This window comes from Cornus florida, unplaced genomic scaffold (assembly GCF_030987335.1).
Source record: "Cornus florida cultivar Cherokee Brave unplaced genomic scaffold, ASM3098733v1 CherokeeBrave_3.0.0_Hap2_Chr11, whole genome shotgun sequence".
Taxonomy (NCBI): Eukaryota; Viridiplantae; Streptophyta; class Magnoliopsida; order Cornales; family Cornaceae; genus Cornus; species Cornus florida.
The window spans coordinates 134,784,223-134,804,119 of NW_026775581.1; the positions used below are offsets into that span (position 1 = coordinate 134,784,223).

General features: G+C 35.5%; 3 protein-coding genes across 4 annotated transcripts; 2 read left to right on the plus strand and 1 right to left on the minus strand.

Moving 5' to 3' along the window:
* Positions 1-1,736: 1,736 nt before the first annotated feature.
* Positions 1,737-6,549, plus strand: LOC132285396 (chorismate mutase 1, chloroplastic-like). 2 transcript variants are annotated; one of them, XM_059787573.1, is made up of 6 exons: positions 1,739-2,054; positions 3,746-3,968; positions 4,048-4,134; positions 5,202-5,348; positions 5,692-5,784; positions 5,921-6,549. In XM_059787573.1, exons 1-6 carry the CDS (start codon positions 1,873-1,875, stop codon positions 6,155-6,157), a joined length of 969 nt encoding a protein of 322 aa, XP_059643556.1. In that variant the 5' UTR covers positions 1,739-1,872; the 3' UTR covers positions 6,158-6,549. The 2 variants fall into 2 exon arrangements, with proteins under 2 accessions (XP_059643557.1, XP_059643556.1); XM_059787574.1 differs by lacking the exon at positions 4,048-4,134 and having other exon boundaries at positions 1,737-2,054.
* Positions 6,550-8,698: 2,149 nt separating this feature from the next.
* Positions 8,699-11,892, plus strand: LOC132285468 (early nodulin-like protein 17). Its single transcript, XM_059787660.1, has 2 exons — positions 8,699-8,936; positions 11,274-11,892. Exons 1-2 carry the CDS (start codon positions 8,750-8,752, stop codon positions 11,609-11,611), a joined length of 525 nt encoding a protein of 174 aa, XP_059643643.1. The 5' UTR covers positions 8,699-8,749; the 3' UTR covers positions 11,612-11,892.
* A 1,634-nt stretch (positions 11,893-13,526) lies between these two features.
* LOC132284702 (protein IMPAIRED IN BABA-INDUCED STERILITY 1-like) lies at positions 13,527-19,465 on the minus strand. The gene is made up of 9 exons (XM_059786824.1): positions 18,743-19,465; positions 17,558-17,842; positions 17,075-17,392; positions 16,127-16,354; positions 15,760-15,857; positions 15,314-15,422; positions 14,777-15,229; positions 14,149-14,269; positions 13,527-14,008 (listed from the first exon to the last, which is right to left on the minus strand). Exons 1-9 carry the CDS (start codon positions 19,151-19,153, stop codon positions 14,001-14,003), a joined length of 2,031 nt encoding a protein of 676 aa, XP_059642807.1. The 5' UTR covers positions 19,154-19,465; the 3' UTR covers positions 13,527-14,000.
* Positions 19,466-19,897: the final 432 nt, after the last annotated feature.

The window sequence follows — 19,897 nt, forward strand, 5'->3', positions numbered from 1 at the left end:
ATTTGAAAATATAAAACAAAATTAGTTTTTGATGAAAGTGATGAATAAAATTATTTATCCCATAAATAAATAATTAATTTGCTAATAATTATTCTTTTCCCATAACAAAGTTGAGATGGGAGGTGCCGAGAAGGGGTTGCTGCTGCGTCGCCGACACTGGTGGTGGTGCTAGCGTGCGCCGGTATGTTGATGATACCGGAACTCTCTTCCAATTACTTCACCATCGGAGGGAAGATGGGCTTGACTACCATTTGGGCTCCAGACAAACATTTCTACCTCGGCGACTGGCTCTGTAAGCACTCTCTCTCTCTCTCTCTATCCTTATCTTTCTCTCTCTAGACTACCTTCTCTTTACCTACCCTCAGATCTGCTCTTTCGTGCATGTATTTGATTTCTTTATCATGATATAAAATAGATCAGATGTTTTCGTTCTCTTTCATTAATCTCTGAAATTTACCCTATTAGAACTGATTTCAATGGAATTATTTAGAAATTGATTACTATTGAAGTTCTTGTTTAGATTTTATTGGCATACTCTTGACTCTTGTTAATTTATGCACACTGAGGGAAATATTCATCATTTGGTTCATATTGTTTCTTCATTTTCTTTCCATTCAAGCAAACAATCCTAGGGAAATACTAATCATCTATCCTAAGCATGTTCCTTTAATCAATCCTATAAGAACCACCCAACACATGACATATATATATGACAGATATGAACATAGTGTAGTAAAATATTTCTAAAAGAACGCCAGTTTAAACTGGAAATTTTACTTACTGAAAAAAAAACAAAAATTTGAAATATCACCATTAGAAAAATTGGCTAAGTGTCAATACATTTTTACTATGCGGGATGACACGATGCATGAGCTACATGAATGTAAAAAATCCCCTATCATACATGCATCATTTGGATGTGAACATTTTAAAATTGGTTTAAGGAATCATCAATTGATGCAATATTATGAACTCAAATTGACAAGTGTGAGGCTCGAGTTTGAGTCTCAAGCTTAGATATATGTTCAAAATAATACCCAATGTTATGTTTGTTTGGCGTCTTCTACTTGCAACACGCTGCTTAAATGAAACATATATTGAGTAATTCACTTTTAGGTTGTCTTATGAACAATCATTTCCACTATATATGTGTGTCGGAGAGCGTGTAATGTCCTGTCCCGACCTCCGTTCGGTTAGGTGGTCTCACTCTAGGCATGTTGGACTTGCCTGATCTTAATTTCATCTACACTAGTGGAGTAATTTTGATAATGACAAATACTAAAAGGAAAGGGCGATAATGAGGCCGTTCGCACATGAACTTGTATTCTCAAGCATTGCATCAAGAGCATGTGAGAATATACACTTGATCCATGACTGAGGACTCAAAGTCACATGGGCCTCCTGATACCTTTGTTCTTAATCAAATTAGCATTGAAATATTATGAAAAAATAATTGTAGAAAGAAAAGTACAAGATAAGATGAACAAGTGCATTGAGCATGCCAGCCAATTCCACTTTTGTTGATATCGACAGCTACCACAGTGTGTCGATATCTCAACCACTCTAACTGTTTTTCGATATATCTACCACTATAACTGTTTGTCGATATCTCAACCACTAGGTCCACTACCATATAGTATGCGAGTGTGGCTGATGAACAATGTACGTTACATTATATGGAAGTAACCAAAAGGACTTGGAACATCTTTCTACCACTTTTCTAATCTTACTTAAACCCACCCATGCACCCCATCACCATTCACAACCTCTCTCTTTCTCTCTCGCTGACACCGTTCTTTGTATCATCTTTTCTTCTCCTTTTCGTTCTGCTTTGTAATTTCTCTCTCTCCTCTGGTTGTGATTTTTCCAACAATGGAAGCGAAGCTACTAAGAGTCGCCTCTCCTGCCATGCAAACCCCTACTGGTTTTAAGTTTTCTAAACCCAGTTGCCTTTTTGGGTACCAAAACATCCGGATTTGTAGCTTTCGATTCCTCAATCCAGGCTTGTCAACGCAGGGTATCCGATCTGCTCAAGGTTCAGCAAGTTCCTTTGGGTATATAACTATCTCTTCCTTCCAATACACTAATGTTCTTATTTGAACAACTGAGCTTTCAGTTATCCATTGAACTAAATAATCATTCTGCTTTTTAATAGCAACTTGTTTTTGTTATAATCATTTTTCATATTTGTTAACTAGTTTTAGATATGGATATGTTTTAATTGTCTGCCTGTGTTTGATTGCAAGTGTATCACAACACAGCTCATCTGTTTTGGATATTTGTTCTCATTACTGCTGAATGTGTTATTTTCCTTCTAGTTTAAGACATGATATCTCTTAAATCTCCTTTTTGGTCAGATTTGATGATTTGAAAGTGTATTATAACATTTATACTCTGATTTTTGCTAGTTGCCATCATTACTCTTGGATGTGTTATCTTTTACTTTGATTAATGTTGTAACTTTCTGCTTATTTCTAGAAATTGTTTCGAATTTAATTTGAAAATTAAATAGATTGAAAGGAAAGACTGGTTAGATGTATGCTTCATAACTGTCAATTCTAATATTTTTCAACTTTAAGTCTATATATCAGAGGCGGATTGTGCTTTAATGCAATGTAGATAAATCATGCAGTCAAATTTTTGGGGCCCTGATTTTGGGTGAACTGACAATTCTGTTCTTCTATTTGTTTTTTCAATACATGTGAGGTGGATTTGGTCTTATGCAATGTAATATTCTCCCCCCTTCCCCCAATGTATTTGTGAATTCGTATCAATGTTTTTTTTTTTTTTTTTTTTTTTAATGGATTTAACATACATTACATGTTTGTAGCTTACTATGCTTCACAAAATTATAACTTGTTATAACTTTTATTGTGGCATGCACCGTATTTTTTTGGACATTGAATTAGAACCGCATAATAGAAAAATTCCTGCATTGTTTTTGGACAGAAGAGCTTACAACCTTATGAATGTGCCTGATTTGCTCACAAGCATGCACGTTATACCATGCATTATGATTTCCCTGTGGCATCTGTATTATCTAGAGAGATTTGACTTGATCACAGAAAACGGAATGCCCTCGCATGGTATAAAATACTGCTTTTGGCTTACTAATATGCACGAGTATAATCAAGGTCAAATATGCAAGCGTGCATGCATTAACAATCTACACATTGGTTTTTCTGGTCTGCAATTCCAATTGTTTGTATATGCTTTGATGTATAAGTGTGCTTAACTGCTTATTAGTAAGCAATCTCTTAAACTCGAAGCTATATTAAGAAGTCTTTTAGGTTGCTCGTTATACTATTAAGAGCTATCGAATTGAAATCATATGTTCCTTAATTTTTGAGAGAGTCTCTAATTGAGCCTGACTTTCCATTAAGTGCTCGTAGTCTGATTTGTAAATTGGTGCATAGTTCATAAGTCACTAATTAGTGGCACATATCATAAATATTGCAAATTGATTTGAATGATGGTAATAAAATGAAGAAGACGACAAAGAATTGTATTTTTGTTAATTTCTATGGCCAATTGTTTATTCCTAAAGCTAAAATTTGGTATAGTATATGTCATTATACCGTGCATGCAGAAACATGCTCCTGGAGATGCATGTCCATTATTAAAATTACATAAAAGAAAAAATTATCATTTTTTAAAAATATTACTATTATTATTATTTTAAGTATCTGACTTTACGAGCCTTTTTCAATTAGAGGTCTGAATTTAGTTTTTTTTTTGCTGCTAGATTGCCAAAGAAAGAAAGTGTTGATGAAAGTGAGAGTTGTACTCTCGAGAGTATAAGACAATCTTTGATCAGACAAGAGGATAGCATCATATTTAGCCTCTTGGAGCGAGCTCAATATTGTCTTAATGTAGAGGCATATGATCCTAATGCTTTCTTCATGGAAGGTTTTAATGACTCTCTAGTCGAGTTCATGGTTAAAGAAACCGAAAAGCTTCATGCTCAGGTATGTGAATATAATTTGTTGAAGGAAGAAAAGTATGATGTCATTTTAGGTTTGTGATTGATTTTTTATTATACATTAGGTGGGAAGGTTCAAGAGTCCGGATGAGCATCCTTTCTTCCCAGATGATTTACCTGACACAAAGCTGCCTCCTTTGAAATACCCCCCAGTGAGAGTTATTGCATGCAATTAAACTATTGCTTTTGCCTTGAGTTGCAACTTGCTTCACTTGGGACGTTTTTTTTAATGGTTATCTTGGACATTGTTTTTTTAGTTCATTAGAATTTGAGAGTTAGATAAACGAATGCCATATAAACTACAAGAAATTTTTTATAGAACAGTTATTAGCCCAATTATCTTATATGGTGCAGAGTGTTGGGCTTTAAAAATGAAGGAAGAACAACAAATTCATGTAGTGGAAATGAGAATGTTAAGATGGATGATAGGAGTCACTAGGAGAGAGAGGTTTACAAACCAAAATGTGAGGAATAAATTAGGTTTGGCACCTATTAGTGATAAGATTAGAGAGGGTAGACTTAGGTGGTATGGACACATACACAGAAGACCTATATCTGCACCCGTGAGAAGAGGAAGGTTAATTTGCATAGAGGTTAGGAGGCGGAGGTGGCCCCAAAGTTAACAGGGGATGAAATCATTAGAAACGATTTTTAAAAGTTAAATATTAGAGGATAAATGGCTTGTAATAGAATAGAATGGAAAAAGAGAATTCATGTGGCCGATCCCATTCATATGGGATTAAGGCAAGGATGATGATGATGAATCTCAGCTAATAGCATGGTTTGAAAATAAAAACTTAATCAAATCCTGGACAATACAGAAAGGTTGGAACATGGCAAGCTTTGAGAGTTTTTGGCCATGACATCTTCAGACCCTTTTAACCCTGTGAAGTCAATCACTTATTTTTTGATAAGTAATAAAGTCAATCACTTATATTTGCTAGATACATGAAAACTCTATAATTCAACTTATCTTTTGTGGTCCACAGTCAAATACATCATTTAACCTTGACATCAATATAGTAAGATTTTTGTGGTATTAACTATTACAGATGACTATTGGTCTACCTCTGTGTGTGTGTGTGTGTGTGTGTGTGTGTGTATGGTATGTGCATGTTCGTGCACACTTATTGACTTATTGTCAATTTCAATGAACAATCATTAAGTCATAATCTTGCCACGCACCACTAATTTATCCTTGTTTCTGATATGCAAATAGGTTCTGCATCCCATTGCTGCTGATTCAATCAATTTCAACAATACAATATGGAATATGTATTTTAGAGATATTATTCCTAGATTAGTCGAGGATGGAGATGATGGTAACAGTGGATCAGCTGCAGTTTGTGACACAATTTGCTTACAGGTATACAGTTTACCCAATCCATGGACTAGAAATAATTTTATTGGGTTAGAAAATTAATATTGGGAAATGATTTCACTAGGGTGAGGCATATTTAATTGTGTTTTGATGATTCACAATGGGCTCTGTATTATTTGATGTGCTGATTCCCATAAAACATGTTTTGTAATTTAACACGGGCTTGGAGCCAATAACTCCAATCACTATGTTCAAATTTTTTGTCTTTTAATCAATTTACTTACCCCTCCCTCTTTCTTCTCTCTCCTTCCCCTGTTGGGGGACACATGGCATAAAATATTGCTGTTTTCTATATAGAGTAATTCTATTGTTGGACCCTAATATGCAGGCTCTATCTAAGAGAATCCATTATGGTAAATTCGTTGCAGAGGCGAAATTTCGAGCGTCACCAACTGAGTATGAAGCTGCCATTAGAGCACAAGTATATTTCCTTTCCAGATGCATTTCGGTGCATCTTTCATCTTTTTCTTGGATTTAACTTTGTCAAAGTTCTGTGATTTACAATATGTGTTGAACATGGTTTCTTGGGCTATCTTATGGTGTGATGGTCTTTGCAGGACATTTGCCAACTGGTGGATTTGCTGACACACCGGGCATTAGAGAAGACAGACAGGAAGAGAGTAATGAGGAAAGCTAAAATTTTTGGGCGAGAGGTGCCGGTCAATGTAGAGGAAGACAGAGCTCATCCAGTGTTCAGAATAGATCCATGCTTAGTTGCTGACCTCTATGTCAAATGGATAATGCCGTTGACTAAGGAAGTTGAGCTTGAGTATTTACTGAGACGGCTAGATTGAAGGGGTTAGTTCACGCAAATGTGTATGTGTAATACATATATACATATGTACACACGCATATGTAATAGTGTCTCAGCTATGCCCTTTCTCTGTGAAATAAATGGTGGTTTCTCATATATTTTGACCATAGTGAATTGGTTGCCGGTGGAGAAGTTAGAAACGATGGTGGTGTTGGGCATCTTAGAGAGTCTCATAGTCCGTCGTTAGACATGCGTATCTTCTTGTTACACAAACGTCACACCATAGGAATTTTAAACTTGTAAAATGTAAGGTGAGTTAAATTTGTTGTTTGTTTTAGTACTTAGGCCTAGGGCACCAAGTGTGATCATGGGGATATTGAAATGTTATGGATAGGAGCAAATGATGACGGGAATTGTTTTTGCCAAGTAAAATGGGGGACCCACTTATGAGCCATGTTGGATTGCAGAGAGATACCACATGCGGATGGGGAAAAATAACGAGTGAAGCATCATTATTTTAGTTTAGTGGGCCTCCTCATTCGAAAATAGATGTATGCATGGGTAGGGATGCAGTGGGACGGGTTGGGGCGAAGATTTTATTCCCATTTTCATTTCCGGTCAAATACACCCCCCGCCCCCCCATTAGCCTCTGTCTCCGCCCCCTGCATAACCTTTTTAAAATTTTAATTCACCTTTAATAAAATTAATACAACTATAATATTTTTCAACCTAATAATTTAATAAAATTTTAACACAATTATAATAATTTAAAACATATTATTTCAACTCGATCAAACTTATAACAAAACCACATATAATATTTTTTGGAATAGTCTGGAAATTTTCAACATGATCAATCAAAACAGATAACATTTTTCCAACAAGGACTATGTTACGAGAGAATAGATTTAGGGTTTCAGAAGTGAATATATTATATATATAGTTATGTAATTTAGTAATATTTTATAACATGTAAGGTCAGTTTTGTAAAAATGCACTATAAACAGTGCAAGGAGGGGCGAGGTTACCCTCCCCGGCCCGGCCCAGCCCCATCCCCGCCGGGGTTTCAAATACAATCTCTATCCCCTTCCCATTTACATAAATGGATCCCCAAATCCGCCATAACAGGGGAGGGGACCCGCCGGATATGGAAATTTTGTCATCCCTACGCGTGATAAGAGGCTTTGATTCTTTTTTACCCGCATTTCAAGTTGCTACGTGATTTTTTTATTTTTTTCGGAAGATAAGGATGATAAATATAAATAGAAGGATGAAAATTGCAGTGAACAATTTCGGGCATTATTCGTGTTCAAATAAAAAAATAAAATTTTCAAAAGAGTAATGCCATGCTGAATTGCAATGTGCTGAGGATGTTTAGTTCAATTTTTTTTTTTTTTTTTTTTTTTTATAATAATTTTTTATTTTCAGATAAATAAAATTTAAAACGAAGTCAAAATTCGTTTTGTGGTATATTTTTCCAAAATTAAGTTTCTATAGTTTTATTAAATTGTTTTAATATGAAAAAGGCCCCAAGAATTATTCATCAGTAATGCTTTTTGAGTCAAAGTTGTTATTATAGAGAAATTATTAGATGGTACAATTGATACTTGTTAAACCAGTAAAATTTAGAGTTGAAAATATTGTTTCACTAGAGTGTATTAATATATTTTAAATTGTCATGATTGGAGGACTACCATTGATTTAATCCATCAAGTATTAAATAGATTAGAACCATTTAATAATTTTTTATTATTTTAAAGATTTTTATTTACTTATAATTATACATACGTGTAGTCTCCTCAAATTAATTGATATTAATTTTGTACTGTTATGCAAATATATATATATATATATATATATATATATATATATTAATTTGAAAAGAGGAAGGGCGTGACAGAGAACTGAGAAGTACTGAGAGCTGGAAGAGGATAATGATAAACTTTTCTTGATCTAGCTACAAGTTAGAAGCACAGGTCATTGGACTTATTAATGCATGTATGTATGAAATGGATTAAAGGAAAGTGATATGTTTTTATATTTTCTTCTTTCTCAATTAACAATTTTAGTATTCAATGATTTTGGTATATTGCCTTATTTTGTTAACCCCTTCTTTTTCTCTTGCTTCTTGTCTCTTTAAATTATTTCTCTATTTTGTATTAAACCATATCTCCGCTGTGTTATTAGGATTTAATATAAATATATTTTTTTTATCGACAAGAAATGCACATACCCATTTTGTCTCAAATTATTACCATCTATTTTAAGAAATAGGAGATGTACCACAAGAATACAAGATCCTTGATAATTGTAAATTTTAAAGAAAAATTTGCAATATTTAAGGAAGTATCCTGTAATCAAATTCATAATTTTCATTAAATAAAGAATAAATAATAAAAAATAAAAAGTAAATAAGGTTAAAAAATAAAAAGTAAATAGTAAAAAGGTTGATATGGTATAAAGAAAAGTGGAGTGGAATGGTCCAAGACTGAAGTGTCAATTTTAACCCGGACAATTAAATTAACCGATATACCAAATAAGCCCCCTCTCTCTTCTGACGATATATACAGCGAACGGAACACTAAACAAATACAGCTGCATTTTAGAGAGAGAGAGAGAGAGAGAGAGTTAAATGGAGGGGTTGCGAAGGAGCATTGCGTCGCCGACGCTGGTGGTGGTGCTAGCGTTCGCCGCGATGTTGATGATACCTCAGGTATCTTCCACTCGGTTCATCGTCGGTGCGAATATGGGCTGGACCAGCAATGTTAACTACACTATTTGGGCCAGAGACAAACATTTCTACCTCGGCGATTGGCTCTGTAAGCGCTCTCTCTCTCTATCCTCGTCTTTCTCTCTCTTGACTACCTTCTCTTTATCTACGGACGCTCAGATCTGCTCTTTCGTGCTATTCGCATGGTTATAACTTATAAGTTCCTACTTGCTTCGACCTGTTCATCAATTCAGTGTCTCTCTCCATGTGTGTGTATATATATTGCATTACACTTTGCCTATCAATGTTGCTGCTAGATCTGTTAGATTTTCAAGTATAAACTAATACAACAGAAGGAAAAATTCTAATATGAAAGCTGTTAATAAATTAGTTACTACAACTGAAGTAATTTTAAATCATTTGATCAAATCATTTGATTCTCTCTAGATAATCTCTAAAACTTTTTTCCATACGGCATTTCTTTCAGCTGAATCATTCAATAGTTCATGTTTCGAACTCGATTGCTTAACTCTTGTTTGCTCACGATCTTCTCTGGTTTGGATCTGCCCTTTTAAGCTCAGGTTCTGTTTCTTACTATTAGTTTTGCTTCATTAATTAATCATTTCTTTCTTTAATTTCTAGGGTTTCCTTTTAATTTGTTAATGGTCACTGTGAGATCCACTTATTTCTGGACCTTTGGTTTAGGTCGTATTAGACCCGGGTATTAACTCACCGTGTCTAACTCAGCGAGTCATGTGCTGTCTCTGGTTAAATTTAGCATGGCATTCCATTCCATCGTGGACAATCTAGATTCCAAGTTTCAACAATACATAAGATTTAAGCTTTTTGGGATTGTTTGGTTGGAAAATTGATCTCTTCATGTATAAAAGTTACTTTTGGTTTTGCTAAAGCATTTTCTTAAACTGAAAACACACTAGAGCTCCGTTTGTTTGGACTGAAAATATTTTTTTATTTTCTGGTTGTTGTAAAATATTTACAAAGAAAAATAATTTATCTATAAATTCATATCCCGCCCGATGGACTCGACCTTAACCTTGACAAAGTAAAAAAGTAAAAATAAAATAATATTTCAGGTCGAAACAAACCGAGCCTAAAAAGTAAAAATTGAAACAACACAGCATGATTGTGTAAAAATTATTCTTGGTTGGTTGGAAAGGTGGCAAAGCGTGTACTCAAGCGATTAGTACTCAACCCAATTTGTGGCTTTAACAAAGTTATTAGGTGGTCCACTAAGTGCAGCATGATACCATCATAGCAAGAGACTGATTGTATGAGTCCTTTTACACTTCATATCTTCTTTATTATTACAGGCTACTTAGCGAATTAGTGTTGAGTAGGTTGCTTTTTCTTGTCACTGTAATACTTCTAACCTAATCAAAAAGTCAGCAAATCCTTAGCCAATTAGTGTTGCTATAAGAAAATTGTTCACTTGAATCCACTTCACGGCCTTTTATTTTTGCTTTCCTTCTTTCTGTTACCCAAGATCATATCATTCTGCAAAATTTGTGTCAATTGTTCCCTTTCCATTATAGATAGATTTGATATTGAGAATTTTAGCTATTTAAAGTTATGGATGAGGGGCATTCCTTGGTGCAGTGGTGCACCAATAAAATGTTTAGGCTATCAAGTGTGAAACTGTGGGTACAAACCTTGAAAGCAGCACTTTGTGTAAATAGTACCAAAAGTTATGTTTGTATATGGTCCATCCCTCTTGACACCCTCGATTAATGGGTACCACACTAGGTGATTACTCTATGCATAGAGTTGTGGGTTAATTCAATATTTTTTTTTGTGTTTTTTATAAGTTATTTCTCACATACAACTTGTGTTTCACACTCCAATGCCAAAGGCGTCACAGAAATGCCCTAATGCTTCTGTTTTTAGACTAAATTAAATCTGGAAAACCCTTAAGACCGACAATCTACTCAACCATTTTCTTGTAACCATTGGCGATGCTTTGATAATGATCTTTTGATTAAATATATTTTACATCCTTATTATCAAATACTTCAAAGTAACACATTTTTTTCTTTTTATCTAATTAACGAGTTATATAGCAGTGTGTTAACCAATACACCTGATAAAGGGTTGGGATGAGAACTTCTGATTTGGGTTTGTTTAAGAGTTAGATTACCATGTATCAAGAAAAATGCAGAAACTAAAGATTTGTTTCTATTTCAGTATCTCTATTAGATATATCATTTCATATCTTCAAAGCATAGCATTGTGGCCCCAACACTCTTCTGTTACTTCTATCTATAGCTTGAGTTTTGTTTGTGAACACCTGGAAACTTGGTCTGCCCTGTGCCAAGGTAAAATTGGCAATGTGACAGCTGTGCCAAATAAATCACCAAAATTTTTAGAATGCCATTCCTAATTCGTGACTAGTTGTTGCTGTTTGGTAACTTCTCTTTTATTTTCCCAGTTTTTGTGTATGATCGGAACCAGATGAATGTATTAGAGGTGAACAAGACCAATTATGAGACATGCAACTCCGAACATCCACTTCACAATTGGACTACTGGAGCTGGAAGGGATGTGGTTCCACTTAATGTGACTCGGCATTACTATTTCATTAGCGGGAATGGTTTCTGTTATGGTGGCATGAAGTTGGCTGTCCTTGTTGAAGAACTACCACCCCCTCCCACAGCTTTACCCGAAAAGTCTGGTGCTTCAAGATCTACTACATTTAGAGGCCAGATTGTCATACCAGCTGTTTTTGCAATTGCTGCAGTATGGGACTCGTTCATTCGGTTCTGGTAGCGATTCATATCTTCAGACGTTGAGCGCTTTTCTGTCAGCTTTGCACCAATTGCTTAAACGACTTTTGAAAGAAAATTGAGTTGTGTTCCATTGGTTTTTTCATTACTTTTTTAATTTTTAATTTTCTTTTTAGATTCATGTTTGTCCTTTCGTGTGTTATTTATTGTCCATCATGCTAGACGTAGAAATTAATGACTTTTTATTATAAGGTGGGTGGATGGGTTTGAAAATTGTTAAATATGTTCACCAAAACAAATTTAAAGAAATGATTTCTTGGAGTATTCAAGTGCGTGAAATGCGGAAATGAATGATGCAGGAACTGTGCTGGACCTTTAAACCATGTGCTTATGTCAACCATATGGTCCATATTCTTTATTCTGCAATTGACTCTGATTTCCTATGTGTGTGTGTGTAATTTTATGATTATAACGTGGCCACATGGGGGAGATTTGGTTTTGAATAAAACCTTTTGAATGTTTTTGGACCCCCAAATCTTTACCTTCTCGGAGTGCCTGTCTCTAAAAGTTGGCACCACATTATAAATGTTCACATGCTACTTTTATTTTGGTCACCTTTATGTCCATAGGAAAAAAAAAAAAAAAAAAATTTGAAGTTTACTTGCTTCACTATGCGTGGGGCTAGTAAGTCAATGACGTGCACGTGAAGGTGATAGGATTTGAAACATTTGAATGGACAATGCTCAAATCTGTGTCGTTGATGTCTGTAATTGTGTAGCACACATTTGAGAGGACTGTCACCGACAGATCTTTCGTTTGGCACCGAAGGGGAAGAGCTTCGTCAATTCCTCTGGATCCATTGTGAATGACTGGGATTTTCAAGTGGTCTAGAAATTTTAGGCCCACTGGGTTGCACTTTATTAATCAAGACAAAGTCATATCCGGATGGCCTGCCCGCTCAATCTAATCGGGTTGGAAGCGACTTAGAGAATGAAAGTCAAACCTCTTCCATTCCAAAGAATAGTCTACTTTTAAAGATGTACACATAAATAAATATTTTATTATATACATTTCATAGTCTAATTATATTTTTTATTAATTTTTTACAAGAATTATAATTTTGGTTTTTTTTTTTTTGTTTGTATTTAATTATTTTAATAAAACAATTAAAAAGCGGGCGTATATAGACGGGTTGATGAATTATGACCTATGCGTAATAATCACATCAATGTCAATTTCACCACGGATCTTTGCCTTCCTTTTTTAAGCTTCACTTTCTAATAAACCAAAGAAACATAAATGTATTATGTACCAATTTTCTCAATGGGGATATAATTAGTGTTAAAAGTTTTCAGATGGCTTGCATTTCTTTTATTTGAATTCTATGTTTCATTGATATTACTTAAAACGACCATCATTAACTCCAGAAATACAAGTTTATAACACTAAAATAAAAAGACCTCAATCAAACTAAGATACCAGGTAAAGTTTTCAGCGAAATAAAGATCATCTTTAGCACCTCAAAGGCCTCCATGATGACACAGAAATATCAACCATTACACGTCGGAGAAAAGCATGGAATCTGTAAATAATGGATTAAATTGATGTGTAAGAACGAACAAATGTAGTCTCTCTCGCGTGCGCTTGCAGACACACACAACACATCCACACGGAACAGTAAAAAAAAAAAAAAAAAAAACCGAGCAACAAACTTGAGTACTGTATAGTCTGTAGAATCTCTCTGTGTGTCTTGTGTATATATATACAGTATATGTTTAGATTCTTTATTATCTTGTCGTTTAATGATGAAAAACTTCTAGCAATGGTAGTTTCTGATGTGTTGTTCTCTTTATTTTTCTCTTACTGTGAGGTTCTTGTTTTCACTATATATGAGAGTGGGTGCATGCTTTGGGTAGGTGAGCATTTGAAATTACATTAGCTGGTAAAAGACCTTCATATAACAAAAAAGAAAGATGTACGATTAAAATGATGGTGTTTGGAACACGAGCCAAAAATGAAACTGCTCCACTGTATTTTACATGCATTCAGACTGATGAGCTTATTTACATGCATTCAGACTGATGAGCTTATTTGCTTTCTCATCTGAATTGATCCTGTTTCAGCTCTCAAAATTGTATTAATTTGTTAGCATCATTTTCTCTAGTGACTCCATTTTTTCTATTTGATGTTCCTATAATATTGCATCAATCAGGTTCAACTTTTCCCTTTTCTCGGGGTACAAATACAAATGAGAACAAGGCTCAGGGGTAAAACCTCGAAAAGGTGGCACCAGCAGCAGCAGCAGCAGCAGCTCAAGTTACAAGGGACTTTTAACAACTTCGATGGGCTGGCGAAGGCTGGCTAGGAAGTCTGCACAAGCTTTTCCCCTCTCTGAGGGTGCGGAGGATCTTCGCTTTCCTAATTTCTGTGCATCACAAGTCTGCAAAAAAAAAAAAAAAAAAAAAAGTATAATTATTTAAATGGCTAGGTAAATGTACGTCCTATAAAATTAGAAATTATTTTTGCAGTTTAATTGTATATCACGAAATTTTTTATTTTTCAGAACTGAGTTTCTTGTACCTCTATAAAACCGTGATCTACCAACAGATGGATGGATATTACTTTCTTGCCTTCCATCAGTTTTATGTGATTGAGGTAACAATGGCCCCGAAAAATGAACCTTGTGCCGATCATTGTAATCCTGATACATCATCATCAGATAAGACTGTCAAAGCAAATTCAAGTAAGGAGATTGCTCTTGTCATTGATAAAAGAGAGTGAAATGAACATTAGTCATCTGTTTTTTTTTTTTTTCCCTTTTTCTAGTTACTTTTTTGTCATCTTTTTTCAGCTATCCTAGGTCATAGGCTAGGATCCCCCATCTATTCCTCTCCCTCTTCCTCAACCCCTTGCCACTACTGGGACTTGATGAACCCTACACCTCCTGAGTGGGGGAGAGCAGAGGATATCACTTCAGCTATTAGCATTTTAAAAGCTAGACTAAAACAGAGACATTTACTGAAAAGAATCCATTGCACCCACATTTGTGAAATGAGATGACCTATGTCTGTGAAACGAGATGACGTGCAGAGACCAAATACATAAATATTCATCATTAATGAAAACAATTGCAATTGTAGACTCGGCCAAAATAAATTTGAAACAAAAAAATAATAATAATAAATCATATATTTCTTACATAACTTACCACTGATAATTCCTGGGAATGGTATAAAGCAGATGCATTGAAAGAATCTCGGCGATCAAGTTGGCTTTGCTGTCTCGGTATTACATGCTTAACAATCTCGTGTGAATCACTGTTTCTCGTATCAGGACTGCCCCTACTTGGAAACCCCTCATTCTCTTGCCCCAGTGCACCTGCATTTTGAGTTCTTGAACTGGACTGACCATGTAATCTTGTGGATGCAGCATCCCCCTTTTGTCTTTTTGTCCATGGAAAGCCACTTGATGTTGTGGCTTGTACTGGGACTGAGCGAATACTGTCCCCTTGGGATATCTCGGTCACCTGAGAAGCTTCGGACACTGTATCGTATGATGACTTCATTGTCTCCCTACACTCAGTAGCTGCTTTTCCTTTAATAAGAGGACGTGTGCTGTTACCATTGTTTTTATGAGGAAATTGAGAGCTGCCTTCCATCTCCTTCATAATTAACAATACAAAATTACTGGAACTATCATACTTCCATAAATGTGGAGAGAGAGAAAGATAAAGAAAGAGAGAGACCTCAGTTGGCACCACATTATAGAAAGTGCTTGGTTCTTGCAAAGCTTTACGAACTCTTCTTGGATTTCTTGAGGCACCAGATGCTCGCACTCTAGCACCAGGCTTTTTCCTGAAATGATAAGAAGTTAAATTATAGGACACATGAGGAAGGTATATGCCCATCCTATCATACAAAATAAAAATTCTTCATACTCTCAATGCTCTATATGCCTATTGACTTCTTAATTCTTGATTTTTAGCATGGTTCCTGGATACACTCGTGTGGCAAACATACTGACCAGCCTAATGGAAATGGCCGGAATCTGTATATGTCATGTCATATATATATCAACAATTTGCACAGACACAAGTGCACCCTCATTGTTTCACATTCAGACTTGATTCGGACCACTGAGACCAGGTGAACTCAAAACCTTTGGTTGGCAGTAAAGAATAAGATACCCCACCTTCGTGCTTCTTCACGCAATTTTGCATCAATCTCTTTGTTTGGTGGGTACTTTGGCAAACTTGAGGGATCACATGCATAAGGCTTTGTCGAGAAATACTGGAAAAAAGGAATAACACAAAGGCATAAAAATTGATAATTAGTCTTAATAATATATGAAAAGGAAAAGGGCCGGTGAGGATCTTCAGGGTACTATAGATTGAGAAAATAGTTGGGAAATGAACTGTCTACAGAGCAAAAGCTAAGTAATGGAAGTCAAATAATCGCAGAATGTTACACTGCAACAAGTTCCCACTATTGTTTGGATTCATGTAAAATTAAAAATTAAATAGAGAGATATGGTAGACTAACTTTCCATTAAGGGTTACCTCAGAATCAAGGGCAGATGAAGCAGTCCCTCGCTTGTAAGGTTCTATTGAAAGAAAAGTCTCTATTAGGTTCACAGCAGTTTTTGGGAATTCTTTACACCTCTGCCGAAGAGTACTTTCGTAAGGATGCTGGGGTTTGAACATAGTAGCAAAAGGAAGTTTAGACCTGTTCCAGTACTCATCAGATGGAGAACCACAAAGCTTGAAAATTTTGTGTAATTGTTCGACCTGCATAAGGGATGAGAACGCTCATAAATTTTCATGCCAAATTAATAATAACTACACAGTAATCTTGTATTCAGTGGTTGGGTAACCCGTATTCATAAATTCCTTTACAGAGTTGAGAAAACGTACACAAGTCTACATATATGTGAGCTCCAAACAAAGAAACTAACTCCCCCACCGCCCCCACCCATCCACCCAACCAACCCAGCAAAGGCAAGCACAAGAGAAAAAAAAGAAAAAAAAAAAAAGAAAAAAAAAAAAAGGAAATGAAATATATAAATCTGCATAATTCATTGCCACTAGAACATCAGTGCCTATAAGAACAAAGATTTTAAAACTTGATGTGGAGAATTATTTTGACTTATAACATAAATTCTGTAGACTCTAGGTAAGGTATTTAAATATATTTTTTATGATTATTATTATTTTTTTGGGTCTTATAGAAAATCACAACAATGTGAAGGAATTCACAACAATTGAGACGTGAAATTTTAAGGATCCTTCTTTTTCCACTATTGTCTATATATTTGGAATCAGGGACACTACTTATGGGGATTCTTAAAAATATGGATTCTTTGGCAAATAGAAGTATTTTTTTGGTAGTGTCCTAAACTATTTTTCCTAACAAGAAAATTTCCATGTATCTCCTTCCAGAAGTTATTAGAAATTGTAAGACGTTAGAATCAAATACTAAAAAATAGTGGGTTTTAAGAAGGTGGGCACCTCAGTTCTTCCCTTAAGGATAGGCTTCCCAATGAAAAGTTCAGCGAATACACAGCCCACACTCCACATATCCACAGATGTCCCATAGTTCGTGGACCCCAATAGAAGTTCAGGAGGACGATACCATAATGTCACTACACGACTTGTTAATGGTTGCCTGCGCTTTGCACTTAGGAAATTTGCCAATCCAAAATCTGCTATCTTTAAAATTCCTTCATTATTTACCAAGACATTGGATGTTTTGATGTCCCGATGGAGTACTCCTTGCGAATGGCAGTGCTCAACTCCAGATAATAGCTGCCGCATATAGCACTTAATCTATATACACAAACAAAAGAAAACAAAAAATAAGTCAATTTAAGGCAATTTCACCATCTTACACACATTTCTGATATAAGCAGATAATATAGGGGAAAATGTTTATCAGACTGAAGTTGCATATTTCTCCTCAAACGTAACGTACAATTTTAAATATGAACAAACCTGTGCATCACTGAACTTGATGTCAGGACATGATAATAGTCCAGAAAGGTCATGTTCCATGTATTCAAACACAAGGTATATGCTACATGATAATCGAGAAGTAATTAAACCCTCCAATTTCATGACATTTGGATGGTCAAGCTTGCGGAGAATAGTTATTTCTCGTGACATAAACCGGACACTTTCTGGCTGAAAAGTGTCAAAGCGCACTTTCTTCAGGGCAACCACCCTACCAGTTTCAACATTACGTGCACGGTATACGCTGCTATATGTACCTTGTCCTATCTGCATATAAAGGAGAAATTGAAGAGGACACTGGTCAGAAACATTCAAATTCATAGGAAGAAGGTGAATATATAAAATATAAACATATACTAGACCATTAGCTGCTGTTTAGTCCAAAATTATAAAGTTGTAATATAAACCATTAAGGCACTAAAAACCATCTTATCAACACACAGTGGCATGTCATCAAACATTTCTGCTAGTTGAGGAATGACCTTTCTGATACCACCTCATGGGGAGATTTTCTCAAATGGGCAGAGTTCTTAATTCATTATTTATTGGTTTACTATATTTGAAGAAGTCCTAAAAAAACTGATTCCCTTGCCACCCAAACTTTTCCCATAATTCACTAGACCTCAACCAAAAGTAGGGATGACTTCACAATGTAGTTTCCCAAAAGCTATTTTTGCGAAAGTACCAGATAAAGCATGGTGTAACTAAAACTAGGGAAGTTCATAATATGAGTAAGCAATAAGCTATATCGGTACAGGACATTTAAATATCTATAGCCACCAAAATTATATAGTTGAGATCACCAAATTATATAGTTGGGATCAAATTTAGAAGAAACATAGATCAAATTGGCTTAAGAATAAAGATATGACATCCTTATGACTTTCACAGAGATACCCATATGCTAATTTGATATGAAAAGGAAATGCTAGTTTGGTAACAGCTGAGTATATAATTACCCAAAACATCCACAAACACATGTAAACACACACTTGTACAAGAAATAAACAAATAATTAATCACATTTTCCAGTATCTATAGACCAATGAATTGTGCTTAAATGGAATGAATTGTGTGAAATGGACAAATAATAATAAGCTAATCAAAGGATAAAAATGATGCTGAGAGAGAGAACAATGCACAAGCTTGGGGGTATTGGCGGGCTACCTTATCCAATTTCTCGAATAAGTCAGACCTGAGGGGCAGCCATCCCTCGATGGCTTCTCCGGCAACGGCGCTGAGCCAAGGGGGCCAACCGGCAGCGACCTGTTCTGCTTCGGTATACCTCCCAAATTTCAAGCTGAAAACAGCCCTTTTCTCAGAGTTTCCCTTCTTGGTGGACTTGGACTTCTTCAATTCGCGATTGTGGTGGTGAACCGAATCCTCCTTCTCCTTCTCCTTTTCCCTTTCCTTCTCTGGTTCCTCCCTTATCTTCTCCAATTCCTCCCCAAACCCACCTCGGTTTCGTTGCAAGGAATCAAAATTCTTTGACGACCCATTACGCTTAACAACCCTAATCGGTGTATCGTAAACGGGCGACGAAGATTTTTTAGACCTTTTCGAGCTAACACAACCCATTACCCCCAAAACCCATCAAGAGTCGATCGAAATCGTGAAAACCTAGATCACCCAAGATGGGAATGGGTCAAAGATGGGGGAGTCCAAATCAACCCCTACATTAGCTCCAGATGGGTTTGCATTAGCACAGAGGAAAGATTGATTCACCACAATCGGCTAAAAAAACGTTCTATTTTGGGTGCAAAAGCTCTCCGTCCTTTCTCTTTCATCTCCGCTTCGCGAGATCTGCGGAGGAGGCCAGAGGATATTGCTGTGTCCGGAAACAAAGGAAGAGACATTCTTAGGACCAAATTTGTTCATCTTGTTGCAGTTGTACTGTGTTTAGCAATACATACATAAACATATATATATATCTCTGTGTGTACACACGTGTGTAACCGTTAGTTAAATAAAGCACCAACGGAAATTACCGAGAAAGATGGGTGGGCCTGTCCAGAATGGTGATTGTGGGCCAACTCAGATTAATTTAAGATGATGCATTTGGACTTTCTTTTATTTGTTTATAATTTACTTTTTGAGCAAAGAACACACCACCTCTTTTTACTTTGGATATATAACTCTTTTAAAAAATTTAAAATATTGTCAAACTAAAATTTTTCAACAGTCAATAGTTAAAAAGTACCATTCACAAACCACGTACATGACTAATTAATTATATTAAATATCAAAAATGTCTTACCCTTTTTGTATATAAAGGCTATAATAGTCATATTACATTAACTGAATTTTGTATTTTAATTGTAA